Raw genomic sequence first — 27,293 nt, forward strand, 5'->3', positions numbered from 1 at the left:
GATGTGGCGCCGGGCCCCGGTGCCGGCGGGCTCCAGCGCGGGACCCCTTCGCCCCGCCCGCCTACCCCTTCGCGCCCCCGGGCGAGGCCGAGGCCGCGGCCGTAATCGGCCGGGAGCCGGCGGCCGGGGGCCGGGGCCGGGGCCGGGGCGCCGCCGGGGCGCGCGGGGCGGCGGCGGGGGCCGCGGGGGCCCGGGAGCGCGGGAGCGGGAGCGGCCCGGGGAGCCCGAGCGCACCATGGAGGCGGCGGCGGGCGGCCGCGGCGGGTTCCAGCCGCACCCGGGGCTGCAGAAGACGCTGGAGCAGTTCCACCTGAGCTCTATGAGCTCGCTGGGCGGCCCGGCCGCCTTCTCGGCGCGCTGGGCGCAGGAGGCCTACAAGAAGGAGAGCGCCAAGGAGGCAAGCGCGGCTGCGGTGCCGGCGCCGGTGCCCGCGGCCGCGGAGCCGCCGCCCGTGCTGCACCTGCCAGCCATCCAGCCGCCGCCGCCCGTGCTCCCGGGGCCCTTCTTCATGCCGTCCGACCGCTCCACCGAGCGCTGCGAGACCGTGCTGGAGGGCGAGACCATCTCGTGCTTCGTGGTGGGCGGCGAGAAGCGCCTGTGCCTGCCGCAGATCCTCAACTCGGTGCTGCGCGACTTCTCGCTGCAGCAGATCAACTCGGTGTGCGACGAGCTGCACATCTATTGCTCGCGCTGCACGGCGGACCAGCTGGAGATCCTCAAAGTCATGGGCATCCTGCCCTTCTCGGCGCCCTCGTGCGGGCTCATCACCAAGACGGACGCCGAGCGCCTGTGCAACGCGCTGCTGTACGGCGGCGCCTATCCGCCGCCCTGCAAGAAGGAGCTGGCCGCCAGTCTGGCGCTGGGCCTGGAGCTCAGCGAGCGCAGTGTGCGTGTGTACCACGAGTGCTTCGGCAAGTGCAAGGGGCTGCTGGTGCCCGAGCTCTACAGCAGCCCGAGTGCCGCCTGCATCCAGTGCCTCGACTGCCGCCTCATGTATCCCCCGCACAAGTTCGTGGTGCACTCACACAAGGCGCTGGAGAACCGGACCTGCCACTGGGGCTTCGACTCCGCCAACTGGCGGGCCTACATCCTGCTGAGCCAGGACTACACGGGCAAGGAGGAGCAGGCACGTCTTGGTCGCTGCCTGGACGACGTGAAGGAGAAGTTCGACTATGGCAACAAGTACAAGCGGCGGGTGCCCCGGGTGAGTGTCTCTGCTGGCTGTGGGAGTGGGAGGACACTGGGTGCGCTGGGTCCCAGGGCCTGGAAGCTGGGGGTCCTTCTGGGCCAGGGTCTCTGTCTGCAGTTTGGGGCTTGTCTCAGGATTTGGATTTATTTTAAGGAAATTCAGGGTGGCATCAGCGTCCCCACTGACAGTCGTGTGGGAAGGTCCTCCTGCTCGACCCCTGTGATGAGCCAGCTTGCTTGGCCTGGGGAGCACCAGTGGTCTGGGGGCTGGCTTGGTGGGTGGAGAAGCCTTCCTGAGGTCCATAGCCATTGCTCTGATGGGCTGTGAAGGGCAGGCTTCAGCACTCAGGCACTCTTGCTGAGTCCTGGGAAGTCGGATCTGGGCTGGGCCCAGGCTGCAGCCTCAGGCCTAGGCCTTCCTCCGGGGCTGTGAGATGTGCAGACCAAGGGGGCCCCCCTGGCTCACAGACAGAGGGGTTGCCTGCCAGTGGTCCTCAGCAGACAGAACTGGGCCCGGCGGGGCCTGTTTGTGCCTTGAAGTCTTGGGAGACAGACTCAATAACGAGGCCAGGTGTCCAAGGCCACGGTGGCAGGGGGCCGAGACTCGGCGACTCCAGCTCTGTGTGTTTCCCTGGCCCTGCCAGGGTGTGAATCCCAGAGTCTCGCCGTGTGGGGGCAAGGGCCGCTTGGCCCTGGGCTTGGGGCCTGGTCAGTGGGCACCTGGGGCCCTGAGTAGGAGTAGCTCATGGCCTGATTTGTTTTGGACACGCCCGTTTCCTTGTCTCCCTCTCTGAAACGCTGCAGGGTGGGGGAGGGCCATTGGCCCAGGCTCTGTTGTTTGCGGGCGCTCCGGCTGGATAGCTGGCTGGGGTAGCTCCTGGGCCACTGGACGCTGAGCCCATCCACTGGAGTCCTCACCAACTTTTCATGGTGTCTTCCCCTCCCCAAGTATTTGTAACTTTTCTTTTAAATATCCAGGCTTATTAAATTGCATACACAGAATGCTGCATTGGCTCAGCTGTTCTGAGGAGGCCTAATTAATTCAGCTACTGCATCAAACTTTTTTTTTCTAAATCTGTGAATAGATGCTCCCGCCCGGTTTTCTCCGGGCGCCCCTCCAGCGGAGTGTCAGAGTCTCGGTGAGCAGAGGAGGGGCTGGGAATGTAGGGGCCTGTTGCCTGTGCTCGGAGGGGGCCGCCGTGTGCATGCGTGCACGTGTGTTCTGTGGCATTTCTGCCCTCAGCTATGTCACTGCCCAGGTGGCAGCTGTCTGCAAACTGTGGGCAGGGGTTGGGCGGGGGGGATGGTCTGAGTAGGGGAGGATGCCGGCAGGAAAGGCTCGAGCCTTTGATTTCAGTTGAGTCGGTGATGGGTGGCGTGATGGGCACCTTACCTGAATTTGGGGCTTTTCTGTTTGGGGTGCCCGTACCTTCCATGGCCACTGTGACCTGGGGGAGTCTCAAACTGCAGCTGGTGACTGGGTGATGGCAGGCCACCTACCTCTCATGCGGGTGGCGGAGGACCTTGTCTGGCAGGGTGTGTCTGTGTCGGTGTCTGAGTCAGGGGGCACGAGGGGTGTATGGTGTGGTCTCCTGGTCTCTCTCGGGGGCTGGCCCTTTGTCACAACCGTAGACCCGGGCCCGGGTTCTCTTGTAGCAGGCGCTGTGGTTCTGGGCGCGGCCGTCCTCCGGCTCAGGGAAGGCCCAGCTGAGCGCTCAGGCCCAAGCTCACTGCCTGGGGAGAAGCAGGACCGTGCCCCGCAGTCCGGGAAGCACAGGCCAAGCCTATTTCTGCTTTGGCCGTTTCAACAGACCATCAGGGCCCTTTCTTCTTCAGTGCTTTCCCTGATGCTGCCCTGAGTCTCATTTACTGATTAAACAGAAATTTCCCCGGTGATGAGGAAGAGCTGCTTATCGTAAGTGGGTGGGGTCTCCAGGCCCGAGTGTCAGCCAGCGCCGTCCTCGTGGTGGTGACCTGGACTGGGTGTCCGGCCCCGGGCTTCCTGGAGCTCTCGAGTGCTCTCCTGCTGGCTCTGCCACCTCGTGGGGCGCTCCTCTTGCCAGCTTTTTGTGCTTGTCCTGTTCTTGGGGCTCTGCCTGCTGCCTTGGCTCTGTGACCACGCCGTTGGGAGTCCTGGGGTGCGTCGTCCTCTTTAAGTCTTCTAGCACGGCCATGTGCTTGTCTGTCTACATGCCGAGGGCACCACGTGAGGCGGGTGTCCGCTCGGGGTGGGAGGGGACCCCCAGCTGCCCAGAGCCCACTTGCTCTGGAAGGAGCTGCCTGGGAAGACCCCCCCCCCCAGCCCTGCCCATCTCTGATTGCTCCTTCTACTTGCCTTTGACAGCTTATTCGTGGAACAGATTTTAAATTTTTTCAGTTGTTTGATAGGTTAGTTTAATATTTTTGATTTACCAAGGATGAGGACAGCAGGGAACAAAGGATGTGCTAGAATTCTCTCTGTAGGGGACACGGCTCCCCTGGGGCCTTGGGTTCTGGTGAGGCCATGGGAGCTGGAGCACGTTCCAGGCTGTCCGGGCTGAAGTACCGCCCGGGTCTCCCTCCAGCCAGAGACGTGGTCAGCACTCTGCTGCCGCCAGTGCTGGGAGGGGCCTCCGGGGCGCTGGGGAGCCACCTCTGAGCCCCTTCCCCCCAGCTGCTGTCCTGGGCGTCCTGCAGTGTGCCAGTCCAGCTGCGGACCCCCATGGGGGCTGCTCCCATAGCCTCATTACGTTTCTTTTGGCTGTGTGACCTGCGAGCCAGTTGCTTAATCTCTCTGTGTCTCTGTTTCCTCGTGTGTGAAATGGGGCTGTAGTAGCGATGCGACGGTGATGTTTTATTTCTCTAGGTGTTCAGGTGTCCAGGGTCAGGTGGGGTGGGGTGTGTCGTTTTGTTGCTGGGGGAACACGTGGCCAGGAGGTGGGGCTCAGAGCCTCCGCCACTCTTCTTCAGCCCACTTGGCTCTGTCCCTTCCTCTTGGGCTTGTCTCATGGTATTTGGACTAAATTGGGCCAGTTGTCTGGCCGCGTAGATTGCCGTCAGAGGAGGACATTGGTGCTGCCGGTTTGGCTGCTGCCTGGGACCTGGCTCCTCGCCCCGCAGGACGGCTCCTTGCTGGGTAACCAGGTGCTTCCCTTTCGGGCTGACCACAGGGCGGTGCTCTGTCTCCCTGGGGCCCGGGCTCCAGAAACGGGCTGCTTGGAACTGCGGTTCGTTCTGCGGGGTGTCCCGATTCTCAGGTCAGAGAGCCTGGCCTGTGTGTGTTTACCGTGCGTCTGTCTTTCAGACACCCGCGTGCTCGGGGGGGGGTCTCGTGTGCTCCGGGGGCCAGCTGTGGCCTGAGTGCCTACGACTGGATTTGTCTGAATTCCCGATGTTGGAACAGTTTTCCTCGTGTCACCTGAAACTTTTCCCTGGTCACAGGGCAGTGTTTCTCAAAGCAGAGACCCAGCCAGCAGCACTGGGGGCATGGAGTCTTGTGGCCCCTGTTGGGGAGTGACTGCAGCTTTTAAGTCCGTGGGCCAGGAAGGGGGTTCCCGCCTGTGGACCCTCCCCTAGTGAGGTGTGGTTTGATCTTTTAAGCTGGAATTATTTTAGGAAGAAATGCTGTCAAGAATGTTCTATCAGGCTGGAACAGACTCTGACCTGCATGCTTCATCTGGGACCTCCTCTTCCATGGCGGTACTGTGCTTTACCCTGATGCCATTTGTTGTTGTGCAGAGAGAGGGTCAGTTGTTCCCTTGTCCCCTTGTTTTGCTGTAGGCTTTCACGGGGTTCCATGGTGATTTCCTGGCTCCAGATGCTTGGCTGAGAAAGTGGGGTGCCATCTCAGGGGATGCTCTGAGGCAAAGTTCCTGGACGGGCCTTTGCCCCCCCTGCCCCCTCACCATGCAGAGGATGGGGTCTGCAGGTCGAACTGGTTGCCAGGGTGAAGGCCCCAGAGTGAAGGTTGGGGAGTCTTCTCCAGTGGGGGATAAGGCAGCTGGAACAAGGCCTCTAGTTTCTCTGCGCACCCTGTAGTGGGCCATGCGAGAGTGAGGGAGGGCCTCACGGCTGGCCGGGTGCAGAGCTGTGTCTGGATGGCCCTCCAGGTGTGGGCTGCCTGCCCATCTGTTTGTCTGCTCCTGTGTCGGCCACCCTGCCAGTTTCCAGGACCCTTCTTTGGAGCTGGGCCGGGCCCCTAGCCTCTGGGGTTTCCCCAGGGCGGCAGCTGGCCTGGGGCAGCAGGGTCATCGGGTGACCTTCTCCTGGGTCCCCCAGTCAGCACGGGGCTTTGGGAGTAGGGTCACGGACTCTCGGCGTCTCGGTTTCTCAGCCTTTCCTGCAGCCAGTTTGTGTAATGTGTGTCTGAGATGTCGGGCGAGGGCAGACAGGCCAGGAGCAGGAGGAAGTCTGGGGGAGTGTGACCGAGCCCCGCCCCACACCCCTGGCCACGGGGAGCTGGGGGGGGGGAGGCGGTGCTTCCGGGGCCAGCCCTGGCTGTCTGGCGGGAGGTGACCGCGGGAGGTGGCAGGAGGTGGCTGAGGCCGGCAGCCGGACTCTTCGTGGCCCGGAGACTGTTACACAAGCAGCAATAATGTGTCTCTTTCTAAGGATTGCGAAAGTCGGGGAGGATTTCTCCACTGGAAGAATTATGCAAGTTTCAACTGAAATGTTTTTAAAAAGTTTCTTTGTTTTGAGTCAAAATATAGAGGCTGAATTATTTCCTTCAGGTCTGTGAGAGCTGCCGTGGGAGGAGAAGGCCTCCATTCTTGCTCAGGCCCTCGCCCTCCTGGTTTGCTGTCCCTGGGGAAATGGGGAAACAGGCGGGGGGGGGGGGAATGGGATGGAGCCTGGGTGTGGTCTGGGGACCATGCCCATTGCTCCCCACTTTCTGTTTTATTGACCATCTGAGATATTGGGGGGGGGCGGATCGGAGTTGCAAAGAAGGGACAGGAAGTTATTTCCTGGGGTTGTGGGGCTGTGTGTGGCAGGCGACTCTTCCCTGCAGTCTTGCGTGGTCTGAAGCAGGTTTTGGGTGGCCTTGAGTTATCCGTGGGAATGAAGTGGCGTGGGTGGCAGGGACCTCGGGGGGTTACGTATGTGGTCCCCCGTTGTGTGTGCGAGCACAGCACAGGTCCTCTCTCTGGCCCACCTCTCCGAGGCTACCCTCTCCTCCAGTAGACCAGGTGTGATGTGTCCAGGCAAGCTCGGGTCACATTCAGGAAGCCTCTAGCCTGTTCCCAGGGCTGGCGGTGGAGTCAACAATAGCTCTCATGCTGCTCTTCTGTGAATAGAGGGTACAATTCTATAGGACAGCCTGGATGCCCGTTTTGCTGCATTAGACTTACTGTCTTTCCAGGCAATGTCATTGCAGAGGCTCAGCGAGGTGGAGTGGTCTTCCTGGTTACAGACTTGGGAGCTGGTTTGGGGTGGGGTGGGGGGGGGTCCTTTACTTCTGGGACTTGCCACTGCTTGTGTCTACTTATTTATTAACGTGAAGGACCTGGATTCAGGCATGAAATTGAAATGAGATGGTGGGCATGAGAGTAACGTCGGAAGAAGGACCGGAGTGGCTGGGGCACCTGCGGGGGTGGGGGAGAGCCCTCTGGCTGTGTGTGGGCCTGCTGGTGATCCTGGTGCCCATTCCCTGCAGCGTGTGGCCTGCGTGCTGCTCTGGTCTTTGCTAGAAATTCTTGTCCGTTTGGGTAATCCTTGTGTCTTCCATGCTGGTGAAACAGATAGGAGGCTTCAAGAGGGGTCTTGGCATGAGCCTGGGAAACAGCTGAGGTTGTCTTGGTATGTGGCGTTCGTGTTTTATCTGATGTAACTGTTCTGACTTAGAAGGAATCAGAGGACACCACGACTTCTTGATTTTGCAGCTCTAGGTGGTGATTCAGGAAGTCTCTGTGTGAGCCTACGGGCTGTGCAGCCCACAGTGGTCGGGCCTGCCCCCGGTCTTGATTCTCTGGGCTGCCCTTGTTGCGGTGGGCCTGGGATTTGTGTGTTTGTGGTTGTGTTGTCAGCCTCATGGAGGGGGCAGGTTGGTCACGGCTGGGTCCCCAGTTCCGGGCCCGGAACAAATACTCCTTAAATGACTCACGGAGGCATGAAATCACTAGGTGTCGGGGATTTCTGGGTAGTTCTGCTCTTGACAGCTAGAAAAGGAAAGGTGTAGGAACTTTCCCAGGAGCAGACTGATGTCCCTTAAGGTGGCATTCATCCGTGTCATGTTGTGTGTTGTGAAGAAGGTGGCTCGCTTAGGCCGGTGCGGGGTGCTTTAAACCTGGCTTGAACCCAAATGCTTGGCTCCTGCTGTGGAACTCTGACGCTGGAGCTGGGGGAGCCTGGCCGTGGTGCCTGCCTTGATTTGGCTTCTGCTGGGATGTTAGCTGGCTACTTTGAAAAGAAACATGTCTTGTTGAGAATAGGCTTCCCGTGGGACCCACGGTGTTGCTTGGTGCAGGGAACAGTGCTGTGGTGGCTGGGAGTGGTGGGCAGGCCGGCTCCAGGGCTGCTGTGTTGAGGGAAGCCCCGGCCAGGGGCTCATCCTGCCCTGAGGGTTAGCCAAGTCATGGGGGTCTGAGGGCCCACCGTGCCAGTGGGGCTCTGGTGTGGCTCTTCCCCTCCTAGCCCGGCCCCTGAGCCCACATGTGAGGTGGCAAGTGGGGGTGACAGTCACATGATGGCAGCTCAGCTGCGTGTCCCAGCCCCTGAGTCTGACCCTGTGGGACGGGGTGGTGTGAGGAATGGGGCTGAGCCCTCTGGAAGCACAGTAGGCATGGGGTGCAGGTGGTGGGTGTGTTTGGGGTCCCAGAGGAACCTCCAGCTGTATCATTATAGGAACCAGTTGGTTGTGTCTTGGTGTCTGGGGACCTTCCTGGAGCCTGGGTCTGGTGGCGCATTCTCCTTTGCACCCTACTCTTTCCAGTCAGGCTGTGTACCTTGTGGGGGGAAGACTGAGGGTCCTGCTTCATGTGTAGGAAAGGACCCCCAGTGCTGCCCCAGGCCCACACTCTGGGGGAGCACAGCCATGCCCAGCACCAGCAGCCTGCGGGGACCCCAGCGCCAGTGAGGCCGGCGGGCTGCCTGGGTCTGAGGCTGGGGGTGTCTGGATGACCTGTGAGTCCCTGTTTTGGGGGGGGCAGGTCTGCATTCCCTTGGGAGCAGAGCCAGCTTCTCATGCCCTGTCCACATCTGGCCACTGTCGAATGAGTGTTCTTTTTGTGATCCCAGCCCCACAGCGCCAGTTTGTGCCTCCAGCCTGACTGGTAGGTGAGGCTCCGCGAGGCAGGCAGCAGGGACAGGAGCTGGCACCAGGCCGTGCCCCCTTCCCCACCCCGAGTATGCTCACTTTTCACACCTGAGCTTTTCACTGTCTCTGCGTACCCAGACCTGGAGTTTGCTGTTGGAGCTGCTTCTGCGTGTGGCATTTGTGGTTCTCACAGTGCTCACGCTTGTGTCCCCTCCTTCCACAGGCCCGTGGCTCTTTGGGCACCACTCATTCTGTCTGCCCATCCCTGTGGATGCATGCTTCTAATGGCCTCACGTTCTCCTTTCAAACCCCTCACTGCTGCACTGAAACCGTCAGAACAAGGGGTGCCTGTTGCCTCTGCAGACCCCCGCGTGGTCCAGTCGTGGGGACATGCGCACGGTTTGCAGTCTTTACGTAGGCTCTGCGCTGAAGGTGACACAGAAACCCCTGTTGGAGAGACCCACGGCCCTCTTATCTGCCTGGGCCTCATGGTGCCTGGTCTGGATCCCTAAACTGCCCTGGTCAACCGGTTGAGTTCTGTGTGTGGTGCTGATGTCGGCATCTGCCCTCCCCTGTGCCCCAGTGCTAGTTGGGCCCCTGGGCACAGGGAGCTGAGTGTTTTTCGAATGGCAAGGCTGGCGCTCAGTGAGCACGTGAAAGAACCAGGGAAGAAGGGGGTAGTCGGGCATGCTGCTGGCGAAGCTGGGAACCCTCTCCCTGGAGGAAGGGACAGGTGCATGCATCCCATGTGTGGTTCTGAACTCTGCTGGGGGTTCCCTGTTGGGGAGCAGGGAGGTGCTGTCATCAGCCCTGGCCGTGGTGGGATCTCCATGCTGGCAACTCTCCTCCTTTCCACCTGGGTGGGGGAGCCTGGGCTACAGCGAGAGAGTGCTGTGTCAGGAGCCTGTCCCAGGCCGGCTGGCCCTATTGGGGTGAGTGACCCCCAAGCCTCGTGTAAAGTCTGTGCGGTCTCGGGCTGTAGCACCGGTTGCCTGGCCTGGATGCGTGTGGGTGGCTGTGTGTGGACGCGCGTGTGCGGTGGGCGCTGCTGGCTCCGCCTTACCTGCTGCCTCCCTGCTTCCTGGCGTTACAACTGTGTTGCCCAAACCATTAAAAAAATTGTGCTCCCAAGTTGAATGATATGCAAATGTAGTCAATTAAGCGAGGGGATTTTAATTAGCAGTTTAAGTTCATGTGTGAAGTGCCTTGCCTTAATTACTTGACAGTTTTGTTGTAAATTTGCTAAGTTTTTTTTGCAGAACTATCAAAACTGTGATTTTTTTTTTTTTTTAACATTCTTGTGTGCAGTAAGTGTCGCCCAGCCTGCCTGACCTTCGTTGGTTTTGTCTCAATTTAGGAAGCTCTTTAAGCTGTAAGAACAAGGTAAGCCTGTGGGTTGCCTTAGTGTGGCTCAACGAGTGACGACGTGTCCCGTGTTTCCTGGAGCACAGGCTGGCTGTGGTCATGGGCTCCTAACTCAGGTTCAGGAGCCTATGGCATCACCCAGGGCTGGGGCAGCGTGCCTGGTCCTGGAATGGAGGTCAGAAAGGCTCTTGCCTGAGGGGACCACAGAGAGCCAGTGGCTACAGGCTTCTGCCCGGACGGCCTGTGCCTTGATGGGCCTGCAGCCTGTGGGCCCGGGTCCCCATGTGGCCGCAACGCACACCCTCGTGGCTGATGCCTGCCAAAGGCCCCGGGAAATTCTGAACTTTGAAGCTCCTTCCTGGCGGTGCAGTGGGAAGCTTTCCCTCCTGCACAACCACCCTCTCCTCCCCAAATCAGAGTGTGGTGTCCACCCCGTGGGCTCAGCTTCGGGCTGGCCCAGTGTCCGTTCACTGCCGCTGGGTGGGGGGTCAGTGCACGTGTCCCTTCCTGCTGGGTTTGTGTTGGAATCTTCTCCCGTTTACCAGAGAACTTGCTTCATTTCCCTGTCACAGCTGTTAAGGTGGTCTTGTGTTACTGAGGGATCCTCTGTGGTATTCAGTGTACCCCTAGACTGACTTACTTGGTTGGGCTTGATATCTCTTGTGCAGATAGGCTTTTTTATTTTCTCACTTAAATATTTATATTTGAATTGTGATTTCTTTGGTAGATCTGTTTTCTCTTTGTCTCTGTGACAAAGGCTTGTGTCTCGGTTCTCTTTGTGATCCCTGCGGGCTGAGAATGACAGCAAGGACCTACCTAGCCAGGCAGCCCCACAACCCAGCCTGCTGTCCCTGTGGCCCTAGCCTTTTGGAACTTTGGCCAGTGTGGCCCTGTTGGCAGGTGTGAGGGGCTGGAGGGCTGGGGAGGGGGTGCAGGCAGCACCAGGGGTGCTGGGTGAGGGGGTACAGAAGCTTGGTGGCGCCTGGGATGCTGGGGCCTCTGCCATTGTTGCTGAAACTTGGCTGGATGTGTGGAGCAGAAGCCCAGGGAGGATACGTGGATCCCGTCCTGTGGCTCCCAGCACCACGATGGTGGGAGTTCCCCGTCCCTGCCCCCTGACACTGAGCCAGTGAGGACTGCTTTTCTTCCTGCGTCATCAGGACGTGTGTGTGGATTTATGAAAACGTGCTGTTATGACGGGAAATTTCAAGCGGACACTGAAATCAGGAGACTGGTTCGCACAGCCCACGCACCCAGCCCAGTGGTGCTGGCGTCTCACTCATTCCGTTTCATCTGACTTCTCCCTCCTTGCTTGTGCAGTGGGGCTGTCATTCTTTTTTAAAGCAAATCCCAGCATCTTATTTCCTAGTTCGGCATTTCCATATCTAGTGTATCCAGAATTGGAAGTCTTGACCCTGGTGCCGTTGGCGTACTTGACGGTCTCGAGAACTCCTTCCCTCCCATTGGTGCTCGCCCGTGTTCAGATCCTGCTGCCTCAGACATGGCTCTTCGGCTGCTGCTTTGCAGGATCCAGGGCCACCTTGCTGTGGGCGACAGGCCTTCTGTGCACGCGTGCCTCTGTGCACGTGTGTGTGTGCCTGGGTTTGTGCCTGTACAGCCAGAGCATTTTCAGGTACTCTGGTATTGAGGGTTCTGGAATTAACATCTGGGGCACGCGCTGTGCGTTACTCCAAGGGATGCCTCAGGGAGTATCTTGCCCCTGACGCTTCACAGAAGCCGCATGCAGCAACGTGGACGAGCGAGGAATGCTGGTGTCTGCTGACTGCTGCCCCGTTGTCCCCACCCCCGCCCAGGTGAATGAAGAAATGCACCGTGTGGATGTCCTCCTCCACATCCTCCCGTGTCTGCAGCTGTGTCCCCGAGTAGCTGGCACGCCCCGTCAGTAGTGCTCCTCTCTGTGGGGCCCTTGTCACTCCTGTGTGCTGCCTCAGTGCTGTGTGGCCTGTCCCCATTCTTGTGTTGGTGGACATTCTTGTGTCCTGGCTTCCCACGTGGATGCTCGTGAATGATCGCTGCAGCTTGTTGGCCCGTGTGTGTGCGTGTGTCTGGAGCACGGGCTGGGCATGAAGGGACTGAGTCAGAGGGCGCCTGGACCAGCCCCCTGCAGGGAGGGCAGGTCCTGTGTCCCTTGGTGGCTGAGGCCCGCTCTCACTATAGGTTCATCTCTTTGGGCACGTGTGAGGTTGGGTGGGGGCGAGTTTCTTATAGAAGATTTGGTGGATCAAAGAGGGCACGCACACAACGTCCACATCTCTGTCTCTTCTGCATTCTAAGTCCTGACTGAGGGGCGGCTGGTACACGTTCTGACCATGTCCGTACTCCAGTGCTGGGAAGGTGTAGGGCCTTTTCAGGGGTTCCTTTTTTTTTTTTTTTTTTTTAAGATTTATTTATTTATTTATTTGAGAGAACGTGAATGAGAGGCTGAGGGAGAAGCAGACTCCCCGCTGAGCAGGGAGCCCAGCGTGGGGCTCGATCCCAGGACCCTGGGACCATGACCCGAGCCAAACGCAGGCATTTAAACTGACTGGGTCACCCAGGTGCCCCATTAAGACTTTTATTTATTTATTTGACAGAGAAAAGAGAGAGAACACGCAAGCACAAAGAGAGGGAGAAGTAGGCTCCCCTCTGAGCAGGGAGCCAATGTGGGGCTCGATCCCAGGACCCTGAGATCATGACCTGAGCCGAAGGCAGACGCTCAGCCAACTGAGCCACCCAGGCGCCCCTCAAGGATTCTTGATTTTACCTGTTACTGAAATTCTTTCTGTATATGGCTCGCCAGTTCACATGCCCACAGAATTGAGCAGATGCCCATTTTCCTACCCCCTCACTACCTTTGGTTACTGTAGTTCAGGATATCTTTGTTAATTTGAAAGGTGAAAATCTCATTTTTAATTTTTTTCTAGTGGCACTGGCCATTATGTTATTTTTAGTATTTCTGTAATTTGCCTTGTATATTTGTTTTATTATAAAACTTGCTGTCTTAGCTGTTTTTTCAAGTAAGCTCTACACCCAGCATGGGGCTTGAACTCATAACCCGAGATCAAGACACGTGGCTCATGGCCCTCTCATGCGGACTTTGCGGTCCGGGCCTGTTCTTGGCCATGGTTTGCACTAGTTTGCTTCTTTTGGTTCCAGGAGGCCGGGGGTGACAGGTGGGCCGGGGACGCCGGTCCTTCGCACGGGCCACACGCTGTTGTGTTCTGGTACTTGGTGGGGAGGCGAGTGTGTGTACGTGACCATGGCTGTGAGGCTGAAAGGGTGGCTGCGTCCCTTCTCCCAAGCCCCGGGGGTCCTGGCCCACTGCCTCTTTGGGTGTTGGCCTGGAGGTCCTGGAGTGGCTCCAGGGGCATGGGAGGTTGTCTAGGCCAGGACACGTGGTGACCCCGCTGCCTGCGTCCCCATCCCTGGGGCTGCACTGACCGAGCCAGTGACTCAGCTGCCAGCAGCCGTTCCCGTTCTTTGGTCCCAGATGCCCTGTGTTGGCCTTCTGCGTCGGGCACAGGATCAGAGGGACCTGAGGTTCTCGGTCCAGCCGACAGCTCTGCCTGTTTGTGTTAAGGAGGGCAGGGGCACTCTGGAGGGGGGAGGATCCTCGATGTTTGTTTTGCAAGTACTACTGGGGCCCCCACGTGCTGGGTGCTGGTCAAGAGGAAGGCCTGGCAGCGGGAGCCTGGGTGGGAGCTCTGTGACCTACGTCAGTGAGGGTGGCTCTTTGTGGTTGGGTTAAAGAAAAACAGAGTTGGAGTTCTCTCGGAGGCCGCTTGTCTGTCTCGTGTGCTGCTCACCGTGAAGCAGATGCTGCTGTCCCTGAGTCGGACGTTACGCACCCTCTTTTCCTTTTCTCACCTTCTCTGTGCACGCAGGAGTCACTGCAGATTTCTGGTGTTTTTGGTCAAGTAGGAGTTTCTAGAAGTTCAGAGAGAGAGAGCTTCATGAGTGGTCCCTGGGCCTAGGTCCTGGCTTGGCCACATCCTCACTCTGGCATCCTGGGTTATGCCACTTCCCTGGGCCTCAGTTTACCCTTCTGTAGCGGGTGATGAGGGTGCCGTGCTGTGCAGATATGCACCTTCCAGTTCTTCCCAAAGCAGGGCGTCTGACGGGAGGCAGCCGGGACCGACAGGCTGTCCCAGGGGCCCAGTCAGGGCCACATGTGGGCACATGAAGGCTGGTGTGGTGGCTCCCCTCACAGCCGGCCGGGCCAGTGGGTTGGACGGCAGCAGGTGCTGTGAGCAAGAACGCACGGGGTGTGCAGGTGTGGAGTCTCCCTGTGCCCGCAGTGGGCGTGTCCGTGTATCGGAGCCCGGGCTGGCTGTCGTCGGTAAGCCCCTGCTGGCTGTGCTCCTCTCTGGACTTGCAAGGGGCGGCGTGCCCTGTGGGACACGCGATGGAGCATCCGACCTGGGCCTCTGTGTGGTCGAGTGCACACGGTCCCTGACTCACCCGCTGGGATGCTGGGAGCCACCCCTGTCCTCGAAGCCATGGGGGTGCAGGCTGAGGATGTCCCAAGGTCCTGGGCTCTGCAGTTGAGGATGGCCGCGCACAGACGGGTCCTAGGCAGTGTGTGGTGATGGGCTTGTGCCGTGTTCGATCTTCAGATGGCTTCTGGCTGAAGGGAAGGCCAGAGTTCTGTTTCAGAGTAAGGCTGGTAGGATCTGCCTGCCTGCCTGCCTGCCTTCCTAAGATTTTATTTATTTTTCAGAGCATGAGCAGGGGGGAGGGCAGAGGGAGAGGGAGAAGCAGGCTTCCTGCTGAGCAGGGAGCCCGACTCCATCCCAGGACCCCGAGATCATGACTTGAGTCGAAGGCAGACGCTTCACTGACTGAGCCACCCAGGGCCCAGGATGTGTTTTTCAAGTGGAACAACCTTTGATAACTCTTCAAACAGTGATTTTAGTAATTGAGCCAATAGTGGTAACATCATCCACAGCCTTGATCTGAACCAGGTAAAATTGACCCCAGAGTGATTCTTTTTTTTTTTTTTTTTTTTTTAAGTGGGATCCACACCCCACCATGCAGGACTTGAACTCATATCCCAAGATCAAGAGTCGTGTGCTCTACCGACTGAGCCAGCCAGGTGCCCCCAACCCCAGAGCAATTCTTATCTGGAAAAGTGAGGTTTCTCAGAAAATGAAAACAAGGCAGTGAGTAGAGAACCAGTTTTGAGAGCCACAGTGCCCTGTTCCACTCATGCAGGGTGAAGAGCTGGTGGAACTCGCTGATGGAATGGACGTCTCCCGTTGTCATGCACCTTGGCTGCGGGCTGGGGTTTCGGGGTCGTGGTTCCGTACTCGACAGGCGTGGCTGGACCGAGAGCGCTTCTCTGCATCCTCCTGCTGCTGTTGGTCCAGGTCCACAGGCACGTTGGATTCCTGGATCGTTGTACTAGAGAGTTGAATTGGAATTTGATGTCGGCCTTTATGACCAGGGTTTGATACAGGTCCAGAAGTTAGGGAGTTTCGAGTTAGGTGTCCTGTTGCTGTTCCGTTTCAGATGTCCATTCAGCTGCCCCTGAGTGGGCTCAAGTATTGAGGGAGTTCACTGTTCTGCACAACCCACGGCTCGAATGTGGCACCTGCTGGGCCATCCTGAGGGTACCTGACATCCCTTCTTGGCACATGCCCTCTCGTGTTCCCACGTAGCCTCCAGCCATGGGTGGCCGACGCAGGAGCAGAGATGAGTCTGGAAGCCTGCTGCTTCTCCTCGCCTTAGGACTTTGTTTTGAACAATCTTCAGACCTCCGGCGTAGTCACGAGAGCAGTGCTCACTGGGGTTCGTGAGTGTGGACACCTTGCCGTGTTGGTGCACTCTCAACCAGCGAGCTTGCATCTTTGGTGTACGTTTCCTGCAAATGAGGGCGTTCTAGTGTTGGCACAGCATGGTGACCGCCACAGAGCAGCCCGCAGCCCTGTCCTGCCCAGGATGCATGGGGACGCACCTCTGTCCCCAAGCTGCTTCTCTTCGGGGTCCCTCCCCTACTTTTGGTCCTTTGTGACATGGGTGCATTGGGAGGGCACAGGGCCATCCTGTGGGTTATGCCTCTACTCCCGGTCCCTGGCGCACCCCTGGTTGGATGCAGGGTCAGCATTTTGGGTGGGAGCCGGGCCGTGCCACCAAGTCCTCCCCAGCGTGTGATGGCTGGAGGCCCAGCGTTGCACGCCTCTCCTCAGGCCGGGAACTTTGATCGTGCTTGTGGGTGGGGTCTGCCTTTTCCCTCCGTAGTTAATAAGTAATTAGTAGAGGACTTCGGACCTTGTCAGCATCTACTGTGCTGAACTTTTTCCCAGCGGGTTCAGCGTCCCTGCCCCAGCCCGCTGACCCATCCGCGGTGGTCCCTGTGTCTGCTTCTCCCGGAGCGCATCCCCTCCCTGCTGCCTGCTGTGGAGAGCCACTGCAGACTGTGTTTTCCAATTCAGTCTGTTACGGGGTTGCAGTCCATTCTTGTCATTATTCTGATGACTCAATTGTCCCTCTTTTGGCAACCCACTGGGACTCAGTCCCTCCTAATGGCTTTTTCCTGAGACCCCCTGACACTGTCACACCCTCGTGGTAACGTGTGCGGCTTGTGCATTCCTGAACTGGGCCCTGAGGGCACCAGGTCAGCAGGGTGGGTCAGACACACAGAGACCTGTCCCCGGATGTGGACACGTCCTTCTCCCAGCCGGAGCCCCTGGTGAGTGTGGGGTGGGGTCACCACGGGGCACATGTAGATGGCAGAGGATTTTTCTGCACGTGGACGTTGGCCGTTTTTCCACATCACTTTGCCATGGGTCATTTATAGAAACTAAGCCGCTTCCTTCCGTTCCATGGTTTTCTCTGGCTCCTGGCTCTGGGGGCCTCCCGCGGGGTTGTGTCTGTTGACATTTCCCTGTCCCTGCATCTGTGCCTCTGTCGGCTGTGCCCGGAAAGGCCGTGGCACGTGGTCAGTCAGTTTTTCCTTGCTCAGAATGTTCTCCTGTGCTCACTCCCTGTGCTGGGGGGCTTCCCTGGAGGCCTGGCCCCTGGTCTATGTCGTCTTCCTGTGTCATCCCGTGTGGTGAGTGGGGTCAGGAGGGAAAGGAAGCCAGGGCCAGGCTGTGGCCTCCTTCAGATGCTTGTCCCGTTGTTTTGGGTTGGAATGAAAGGATTGAAACTGTCCTTATCTCCATTTTTTCTTTAATTTTTGTATTTATTTGAGAGAGAGCACAAGCGGCTGAGGAGGGGCAGAGGGAGAGGGAGAGAGAATCTGCAGCAGGTTGGAGCCCGACACAAGACTTGGTCTCACGACCCTGAGATCGTGACCTGAGCTGGAATCAAGAGTTGGATACTTAATGGACTGAGCCCCCCCCAAGCACCCCTTTATCTCCAGTCTTAAAACAAATCTTACCTTCACTTCAAATTTCTGGAAGTCCTGTAAGGTAAAAAAGCAAACAGAGGTCGATTCATTTTCAGCTGCCCTGAGGATGAGCATGTTTTTAGAGTAAGGGCCCCTGTGCTAGGGTGGGGGTGGCCAGCCACCCCCCCCCCCCCCCCCGTGCCGGCACACTTGGCCTCTGCGGCCAGCAGGAGTGGGTGTGGTGGTGTGCCAGGGCGCCCCAGGTCTCCTGGTCTCAAGTCCTCCCTTAGAGAAGGCTCCTGAGGCAGTGTGTAGACTTGGGTTTTTCCTGTACCCTTTGTTTATGCCCCAGGGCCCGGGCTTTCTGTGAGGGGAGGAGGACCTTGTGAGCCCAGGTCTGTCCTTGGAGGAGCACTTTGAGGAAATGGTGTGTAAACCTGAATTCTTCCAAACCATCTTGCGTGCGCACACACACTCACATGCACATATGCGAACACACGCGTGTGCACACACACGTACACACATACACACGCACACAGACATATGCACATATACACATGCACGCCCGTGTGCATACATACACACACGCGTGCACACATGCACGCACACACACACGCACACACACTCCGTCCCCAAGGCTTGGGCCTCTGCCACGGGTCTCGCTTTGGCTGCTGAGGACGTGTTCCCCCCGTGAGTGCGTGTACCAGTCACCTGACTCCGTGCTCCACGGCCCAGCAGCAGGAGACAGAGGCAGGAACAGGCCTTCTCAGAAGGATGAGGAGACAGCACACCATCTGCAAGGGCCTGGGAGGGGGGATGTTGTACGGGAGGGAGTGGCTGGCCCCCCAGCGCATCCTCGGACCTGATGCTGTTCGCCGCCTCACCCGCGTGGCAGGGTCTGCTGCGGCCTCAGGGAGCCCGTGCCCAAGTGGGAAGGATCCCCACAGCTTCCACGTGGCACTAAGGGTAGCTGGAGGGGCGGGTGACTTGCCAGCAAAGGCCTTGGCCAGGATTAGTGCTGGTGGTCCCCGTACGTTGTGGACCAGAGTAGACGTGGACAGAGTGCTTACTGTTGGGGAGGGTTCTCCGTTTTTCTAGATATTTTATACTTGTGAGTCATTCCTACCCTGTTGATCCACGTTGCTCTGACTGAGGAATCATCGCAGGCCACCCATGCACCACACCACGGGCTGCCATGTTGTTGGCATGGCCTTGTCCTCGCGGAGGGGGGTGACTGCTCACCCCGCGCTCTGCAGTCTGGGAAGGGCCTCTCCCGGAGGTGCTGAGAGCAAAGACAGCCGGTCCGTTCTCTGGGCCGCTGGGAGACCCTGGCCGTGACAGAGGAGGCGTACCCTTTGGAGCTGCGGTCCTGTAGTGTTGGTGCCCTCACAGGCCTGGAGCGGCCCTGAGCTGTGCCGTGCGTTCTTTGTTTCAGACGTTCTGGCTGCATTCGTCCGTTCTAGGTCGGTCCGGGGGACCCCTGATTCTCAGGGCCCTTTGGGTACATGCTTGTTCATCTCCAGATGATTCTGAAGTCTGGAAGGTCTGCCATATGGATTAGGCCGTAGCCTCGCTGGATGTGCCTGCTGGGAGCACTGCCAGGCTGGGCCTTGGTCCCTCCCGCTGCAGCGCAAGGGCCTTGTCCTCTGCCCGGCCCCTCTGCCCCGAGACGAGCCTCAGGGAGCCCTTGACAGGGATCACAGGTGTGGGTGCTGATGGAAGAGGCCTTCCTGTGTCACCCCGGACTGCAGCAGTGCCCCTCCCTCTGCTCTCCTTTGTTATGGGTGCTTGGGCGATGCCTCCCCCACGTTGGGCCATCTCGTCACCTCCCTGTTGCTGGAGTGGCCCTGCCTCACCCAGGAATGACCAGACGGCAAGCTCAAGACCCCATTTAGATCTTTATCTGGCTGCTCTTAAGTACTCGTATTAAGTATTTTAATGTACTTGACCCTTAGTCTGGGCCTGTTGGGCTTGCACCCACCGACCATCAGACTGTCGTTTTGTGCATGCCCGGCTGTCACTGCTGCCTCTGGGGGTGGGCTCCGTGGGCCAGGGGGTGGGAGCAGACTTGGAATCTTCTGTGTGCTTCCCACACAGCTGCAGCGGCTCTCCTTCCTCCAGATGCCTGTCCCCTTCTGCGGGGCTGCCCAGCACGGCCTGCTTTGTTGAGTGACAGAGATGCAGGCAGGTGTCCCTGCTCCCTGGGCAGGCTGATGCCGCCTCTGCGTGGCTACTTTCGTCACCTTTTGTTGCTGCCGAAGGAATCTGTGGACAAGGTCTGCAGCTAAAAGGTGAATGCACAAACCTGGCATCCCTGTCCTGTCCTCTCCGCTTGGCCTCGGGCAGCGACTTCCTGTTGTTCACTGTTTATCCCGTTGACCTCCTGTTTCTGTCACCTGCACTGCCACCTCCTTAGTCCTGCCTCGGCTGCTGGCCCCCTGCAGCCCGCGCCTGCTGCTGCCTGGGCCTGCCCACAGCGCCGTGGCTGGTATTTGATGAACCCGTCCTTCGTGCTTACTTTACGACTGTGTGGTCGTGTTCACCCCGATCTGGCATCGGTGCCTGACCTCGCTCCCTGTCTGCCCCGCCCCAGGGCCCTCGTTCTGACCTCACTTCCTCTCTGCTCTGGGCCCTGGAGTTGCCTCTGTTCCCTGCTCGTTGACTGGTGTGGTGTTGCCCCTGGCCTTGGCCCGCCCGGGAGGCCCTCCGGTGCTGGACTTGGTGTGTGGCCTGCTTCTCTGCTGTCCTCTGGCTCCCTGTGCCTGGAGGGTGGGTGCCGGGGGCCTGGGCTGGGCATCGGTGTGGTCCTGTGCTGGCCCGCTGTGCCCTTGTCCCCAGGAGGCCAGCCCCTGCTTGGGGTTGTGCTCCGGGTGTCCCTGGGTCATGGCCTTGGTCCTTCTGGTTCTCTGTCTCTGGTGTCCCTCTCCAGGTCTTTTCCTCAGCTTGATTGCCAAACTCCGTTTTCTTGTCTACTTGCAGGTTTTATGATCTCATTTGTAATTTCTAAGATGTGCTTTGTTTTTGTTTCTTTTGTAACTTCTTTTACCTGTTTTTGTGTCATGGCTCAGGGCTGTGGGATCTCGTCTCCCGTCCCCGGGACGCTAACGCTGCTTTCCTCTGAAATCCTACTTCTGCTTTGTCTTGGAGCTCGCTTTCTCTGTGCTTGATGCCTGGCCGCTCCTCGTGTGGACTTGCAGGCTGGTCCCCGATTTTGCTCCCTTGAAACCTCCCACCTGCCGCCTGCTGTGACCCGTGTCTTCGTGCCCTAGAGCTTTCTCCCTTGTGCTTCCTGGAGCTCTTTTTCTGCAGCACTTTGGCCCCAGCCTGCCCGCCTCCTCCTGGCCGCCTCCCACCCTCCCTCCGCAAGCTTCCTCCTCCATTGAAGAGCAGGGGTTTAAGCAGGTTTTGTTTAGTTTTTTGTTGTATTTAAGATTTTATTTTTAAGCACATCTACACCCAGCCTGGGGCTCGAGTCGCACGCTCCACCTTCAGAGCCAGTAAGGCGCCCCTTGACGATTTTTGAGAGAATGGGGTCGAAGCATTTTTGCACCTCCATCTTAAAACTGGTTTTCTTTCCTCAAATGATGCATTTTAATTATTATATTTTCTTGATGTGTGTTCTGGATTTGCAAAAGTTCTTGGCATTTTAAGCATCGAGGAAGGAAGGGCATAAAAGAGCTGCTTCGAAAAGGAAAATCCAGTAATGCCAGTGATTTGTGATTTTACCCAGAAGTAACCCTCAGATAACCAGGATTTATTTTCTTGGATGTCTTATTTCATGCTCGTGTGTGCATGCTCACACACGATTCACTGTTCTGGAAGGTCCTCAGTATCTGTGGCTGAGTATGGTCTTGACTGATGCTTGGAAGGATGACTCAGACCCCGTAGTGTAAGATTTAATCATCCCCAAGAAATGACAAAGTTCCAAATTCTGCTGAGTGGAATGCAGAGTGCAGGAAGAATGTGAGCTGAGACATTCTAGAATTGTTTTTTAAAGCAGGTTGGAAACTCTTTGTCAAGAAGTGAAAAGAACCAGCAGCAGCCCTTTACGATAGAGCTCCGTCGGGAGGGGTCTCATGATCCTTACTCCTTGTTTGGAATTTTTTTCTCTTGAGTATTCTTAGTCAGTAGACTTTGTTTTATCAGACTGCCCAGAGGCCTGGGGCCGCCTTCTCCGGGGAGTGTGGTCTGTAGCTTTCTGCTAAACGTTTGCTTTGGTTTCTTCGTTCTTGGCTCTGGATCAGTCCCTCACTCTTGCTGGTTTTCTAGGCCAGTAGTTTCTTAAACTTGAGCTTCAGAATTCTTAAGAATGACTCGCTTCTCGGTCTCACACCCAGAGTCTCTGATTCCTAGGTCTGAGATAGGCCCTGAGCATTCGCATTTCTAGTAAGTTCCCAGGTGATGTTGCTGCACTGTGGGGAACCCCTTGGGAGAACCCCTGATCTGCAGCTCTGCCTGCTCTGGCCCTAGGCCAGATCCAGCCCCCACCCAATTTTGTAAATAAAGTTGTTTTTTTTTTTTTTTTTAAAGATTTTATTTATTTATGTGACAGAGAGACAGCCAGAGAGAGGGAACACAGCAGGGGAGAGGGAGAGGAAGAAGCAGGCTCCCAGCGGAGGAGCCCGATGTGGGACTCGATCCCGGAATGCCGGGATCACGCCCTGAGCCGAAGGCAGACGCTTAACGACTGCGCTACCCAGGCGCCCCTGTAAATAAAGTTTTATTGGCTCTCAACCACCCCCATTTTTGTTCACATTGGTTGTGGCTGCTTTTGTGCCGTCACAGCGGCTTTGAGGAGTTGTGAGAGAGAGCGCACGGCCCTCAAAGCTAAAAATACTTATGATGTGGCCCTTTACAGGAGAAGCTTGCCAATTCCTGATCTAGAGAAGGGAATGATTTTAATGCAGTGGTACTGTATTTTTGTGAATCTTTAAGGGGTGGAAAAGGATATGTTTGGGATCAACCGTAGAAGAAATGGTGGCCTTATCCTGCTAGTTTACATTTGTCGTTGACCTGTGGAAATTGTTTAAGACCATAGAACAAACGAATCCTGCATTATAAAGGGTCTGGTTGGGATAATTGCTGTATAGTTATTTTTTAAAGCAGCTTTTTAAAGATACACCAAGCATAATAAGCTGCACATAATTAAAGCGTGCAGTGTGATAACTCTGACAAATGTGTACGTGTGGAGAGCCATTACTAGAGTCACGATAAGGAGCCAGTCCTGCACCCACAGAGTGTCCCTGTGTCTGTCACTGACTCCTCCCTCCTGCCCCTCCCCACCCCCACCCCCATGCAGCCACTGTCACTAGAGATGAGTTTGTCTTCTCTGGAGCTTTATATAAATGACATTTCTCTCTCTGTTTTTTTGGTCTGGTTTCTTCCACTCAGCAGAATTACTCTGAGGTCCTTCTGTGTCGTTGTGCGTGTCTAACTGCTGGGTAGCGTTCCATTGCCTGGATTTGCTTCGCGGTGTTTATGCAGTCACCTGTCGAGGTGACTGGACCGTTTCCAGGTCTGGGCTGTTACGGGGAAAGCTGCTGTGAGCTCTCTTGTGCAGGGTTTTTTTACGGACGTACACGTTTCATTCCTTGGGTACATACCTCAGTGTGGAATGGCTGGGTCGTGGAAATATGTGTATGTTGAACTTTTTGGAAATGCCAAGCTGTCCTCCAGTGGGGGTGTGGTGATATCTCATTGTGGTTTTGACTTGTGTTTCTCTAAAGCCGACCCACATTGGGCTTCTCTTCCCGTGCTTACTTGTCATCTTCTCGGTCTTCTGGGGGGAAGTGTCGGTGCAAAATTTTGCCCATTATTGAACGAGTCATCATCTTATTGCTGAGTTTTAAGGCTTTTTCTGTGTTCTGGATGCAAGCCCTTTTCACACTGATGCTTTACAAAACTCCCCCCCCCCCCCGCTTCTCTCTTTTCTTAATAGGGTCTTTTGACGAGTTAAGTATAAAAATATGGATTAACTCCCGATTTCTCACTTTGTTCTGGATTCGGCTCGTGGTGTGCTAGTTGGCAGATCTTTGCCTAACCCAGATCACAGAGATACCCTCCTGTGCCTTTTCCTAGACATTTTGTACCTTTCAGGTTTTCATTTAGGTCTGTGATCCATTTTGCGTTAATTGGGGGGATGACACAAGACGTGCATCCGAGTTCACATCTTGGCTACGGATATCCAGTTGCTCCGGCACCGTTTCTTGTCAAGTCTGCTCTTTCTCCGGTGGATTGTCTTTGCACTTTGTGAAAAAGCTGTCGTCCGTGTGTGTAGGTTTATTTCTGTGCGCACTTGGTGCGTCTGTGTATCTCTCTATCGACACCCTGCTGGTTCCGACGGCTACAGCTCCACGCCCTGCGGTCAGGTACCAGGCGCTCACCGACTCCGTCCTTTCTCAGTTGCGGCTGTCCTGGGTCCTCTGCCTTTCCATGTGCATTTGAGAATCAGTTTGTCGTTTTTATGAAGAGAAGTCTTGCTAAGTTTTTGGTTAGCGTTGACGTGGGTGCACAGATGCTCTGGGAAGAACTGACGGGCTAACAGTCCTGAGTTTCCACGCCGTGGTCAAAGGCAGCCCTCCATTCACTGAGTCGTTCGGAGTTTCTCTCCGCAATATTCCGTAGTTTGCAGGGCACAGGCCTTGATGCCGTTTGTCACATTTATCGGATAATCTCCAGTTTTTCTTGTTTGGGGTTACTTCAGTGGCACTGCTTTTTATTTTTTATGGTTTTGTTCTTTCACAGTTTCAAGTTCAGTCGCAGTTAGCGTACAGCGTGATAGTGGTTTCAGGCAGCACTGCTCTTTTCTGTTTAAAGATTTTATTTCTTTATTTGAGAGAGAGACTGAGTGCACGAGCAGTGGGGAGGGGCAGGGGCAGAGGGAGAAGCAGACTCTGCTGAGCAGGGAGCCCGACGCGGGACTCGACCCCAGGACCCCAGGATCATGACCTGAGCCGAAGGCAGAGCTTCACCAATGGAGTCCCCAGGTGCTCCAGGTTAACAGTGTGCCATTGGTTTCATGCAGTACTCTTTTGAAATTTCAGTTCCTGGTTAGACGTTGCTGGGACAGGTGACATTTGTATATTGACCTTGCAGCCTGCAACCTGGCAACTCACTGTGGTAGCTTTTTTGTAAATTCCAGCCTGTTTTCTACATCGGTGATTATGCTACCTGTGAATAAAGACAGTGTTACTCCCCCTTTGCGGTCCGGAGGCCCCCGATCTGTGGTGCCTGCTTGCGCTGGCTGGGTCCCCAGCGCGGTGCAGGTGGGAGGTGGTGCGCACTGCGGTCCTGGCCCCTGCTCTCAGGGGCAGGCGTGCGGGTGCTCTCTCTGCCAGGTGCGCTTGGTTGTGGGCTTTTCGTACATGCTGCTTACTGGACGGAGGGAGTCCCTACAATTCTGTCCCTGATTTGATCAGGAATGGGTGTTGAATTTTGTTAAAAGTTTTTTCTGCATTTACTGAGATTATTAATATGATGAATGTCTTTTTCAGTTTATTAACCCAGTGAGTTATGTTGACTGATTTTGAATGCCAAATGAACTTTCATTCCTGGGACACATCTCCCTTGGCTGCAGTGTATTATCCTTTTATTGTTTTTGTTATTATCGTTAGGGTTTTTAAGGTAGGCTCTGTGCAGAGATCGAGAGTCCCGCTCCTCGCCGACTGAGCCCGCCAGGAGCCCTGGTGTATTATTCTTATAATATTGTTGAGCTTGACTTGGTAAAATTTTGTTCATAATTTTTGCATTTTTATTCATGAGGGTTATTGGTCTGTGGTTTTTTGTTTTGTTTTTTGTTCTTGTAATGTTTTTTGTCTAGTTTTAGTGTCAGAATAATGTTGGACTCACAGAATTATTTGGGAAGTATTCCCTCTTCCATTTTCTGAAAGATTGATTTCTTTTAAAAATACCTGGTAGCACGTAACGGTGGAGGCCCATCCCGGTCTGGAGGGCTTTATGGGGGGTTTTAATGAGGCCGGGCCGCCCCTGCTGCCTGCTCTGGCCGGAGAGTCTGCTGCGTGAGTGAGCACGCGCTCGGACTTGTCCGCTTGGTTGTCATGAGGTCATTCGTGGTGTTCCCTTAGTTTTCCAAGCAGCTACAGAGATCAGTGGTGATGCCACCTCTCACGGTCCTGACGCTGACCATTTCTTCTTCTTTTCCTGATGAGTCTGCCTAGAGGCTTATCCATTTTACGGATCTTAGAGAACCAGTTTTGGTTTTACTGATTTTCTCTTGTTACTTTTCTGTTTTCTACTTCATTGATTTCTGTCTTGATCTTTATAGTTTCCTTCCTTTGGCTTGCTTTGGGTTGAAGTGGTCCTTTTTCTAGTTTCATAAGTAGGAAGCTGACTCATTTATATAAGACTTTTCTTGTTTTCAGGTACAAATATTTGGTTTTGTCCTAAGTCCCGTTTTAGGGATTTCGCACAGATTCTGATATGTTGTGTTTCCGTTTTCATTCAGTTCAAATACTTTATAATTGCCTTTTGATTTCTTCTCCGATATGTGGGTTATTTAGAAGTGTGTTAGTTTGCAAATACTTGAAAATTCTTCGGACATCTTTTTGTTACTGATTTCTAGTTGAATTCCACCTTGGTCAGAGGACGCACTCTGTCATATGGACCCTTTTAAACCTATTGAGACTTTTATTCCGTCCAGAGTATAGTGTGTCCTGGTGAATGTTCTGTGTACTTGGGAGGGACCTGTGCTGGGTGGGGAGCTCTGTCAACACTGGTTGGTTCCGGTTGGTGACGGGTGCTGTGACGCTGGTGTTGGATCTTGGTGGATTTTCTGTTTGTTGCTCTGTCCGGTTTTGGCAGGAGAGGGTCGATGTCTGTCTCGGTGCGGGCATGTCAGCTTTTGCCTCGTGTGCTGTAGCTTTGTTATTTGGGGCGTTAGTGTTTATGCGGTTTCTGTATTTCATTACTTGCCGTTTTATCCATGTGATCCTCTTTATCTTTACTCTGAAATTGACTTTGATATTAATATAGCGATTCCAGTTTTCTTTGCACTCTGTGAGCATGGTGTATCTGTTTCCATCCTTTTTTCTTTCTTTTTTTTAAGCTTTTATTTTTAATCTCCACACCCAACGTGGGGCTCAGGCTCATGACCCCAAGATCAAGAGTCGCAGGCTCCCTCGACTGTGCCAGCCAGCTCCCCCTCTTTCCATCCTTTTACTTTAACCTGTCTTTATTTTTCTTTTCATTTCATTTCATTTCATTTCATTTCATTTCATTTCGTGTGTGTGTGTCTTTATTTTTTAAATGGGTTTCCTGTCTGATCTCTGCCTTTTATTTATTTATTTATTTACATATTTTTATCTGCCTTTTGATTGGGGAGCTCACATGACTGACATTTAATGTGATTATTGGTAAGATCAGGTTTGGGTCTTGCATCTTGCTGTTTCTGCTTGTTCCATGTGTTAGTAGCTTTTTCTTTCTTTCTTTTTTTTTTAAGATTTTATTTGTCAGAGTGACAGAGCGAGAGAGAGCAGGCATGAGCAGTGGAGAGGGGCAGAGGCAGAGGGAGAAGCACACTCCCCACTGAGTAGGGAGCCTGACTCTGGGCTCGATATCAGGATCCTGGGATCATGACTTGAGCCAAAGGCAGACGCTTCACTGACTGAGCCACCCAGGCGTCCCTCGTAGCTTTCTTTTTAATGGTTTTCTGCTCTCTTTTGCTGAATCAAACACGTTTATGATCCCATTACCTGTCCTCGCTGGCTTGTTTGCTGTACTCACGATTCCCCTGGGGTTTAGCAGACATAAACACGGCGGTGCGCATCCCCTCTACCCCTGCCAGCCTGCCGTGCTCTGTCCGAAGACTGCAGGCCTGCGTGACCGTGCAGGGGGCTCGGCCAGTGCTCAGGAGCTCTAATGCGTCATTACTGCTTGTGCTTCTTAAAGGTGTTTTAGTGATAAGAAAGAGTTTCTCAGGTTTACCTGTGTACTTATCAGTTGTGGTATTCTGTGTTCCTCTGTGTAGACGACGATTTCCATCTGCTGGTGTTTTTCTTCTGCCTGAAGGATGTCCTTTAACTTCCTTGGTAGTGTGGGTCTGCTGGGGATGAGTTTTTGTATGCTAAACCTCTTTATTTTCCTTTCATTTTTGGAAGATATTTGCAGTGGGTATAGAATTCCAGATTGTCGGTTTTTTCTTTCTTTCGGTACTTTAAG

The 27,293-nt window shown here is 55.4% G+C and overlaps 1 protein-coding gene across 1 annotated transcript in view; it reads left to right on the top strand.

The window, feature by feature from the left end:
• Window positions 1–235: 235 nt before the first annotated feature.
• The window catches only part of SKI (SKI proto-oncogene), a 65,449-nt gene continuing 38,391 nt past the window's right edge, over window positions 236–27,293 (top strand). Inside the window, exon 1 of the mRNA XM_040645657.1 lies at window positions 236–1,204. Within this exon, the coding sequence (XP_040501591.1) occupies window positions 236–1,204 (969 nt within the window). The remainder of the gene's footprint in view (window positions 1,205–27,293) is intronic.

This window comes from Ursus maritimus, unplaced genomic scaffold (assembly GCF_017311325.1).
Source record: "Ursus maritimus isolate PB19 unplaced genomic scaffold, ASM1731132v1 scaffold_32, whole genome shotgun sequence".
NCBI classification, from domain to species: Eukaryota; Metazoa; Chordata; class Mammalia; order Carnivora; family Ursidae; genus Ursus; species Ursus maritimus.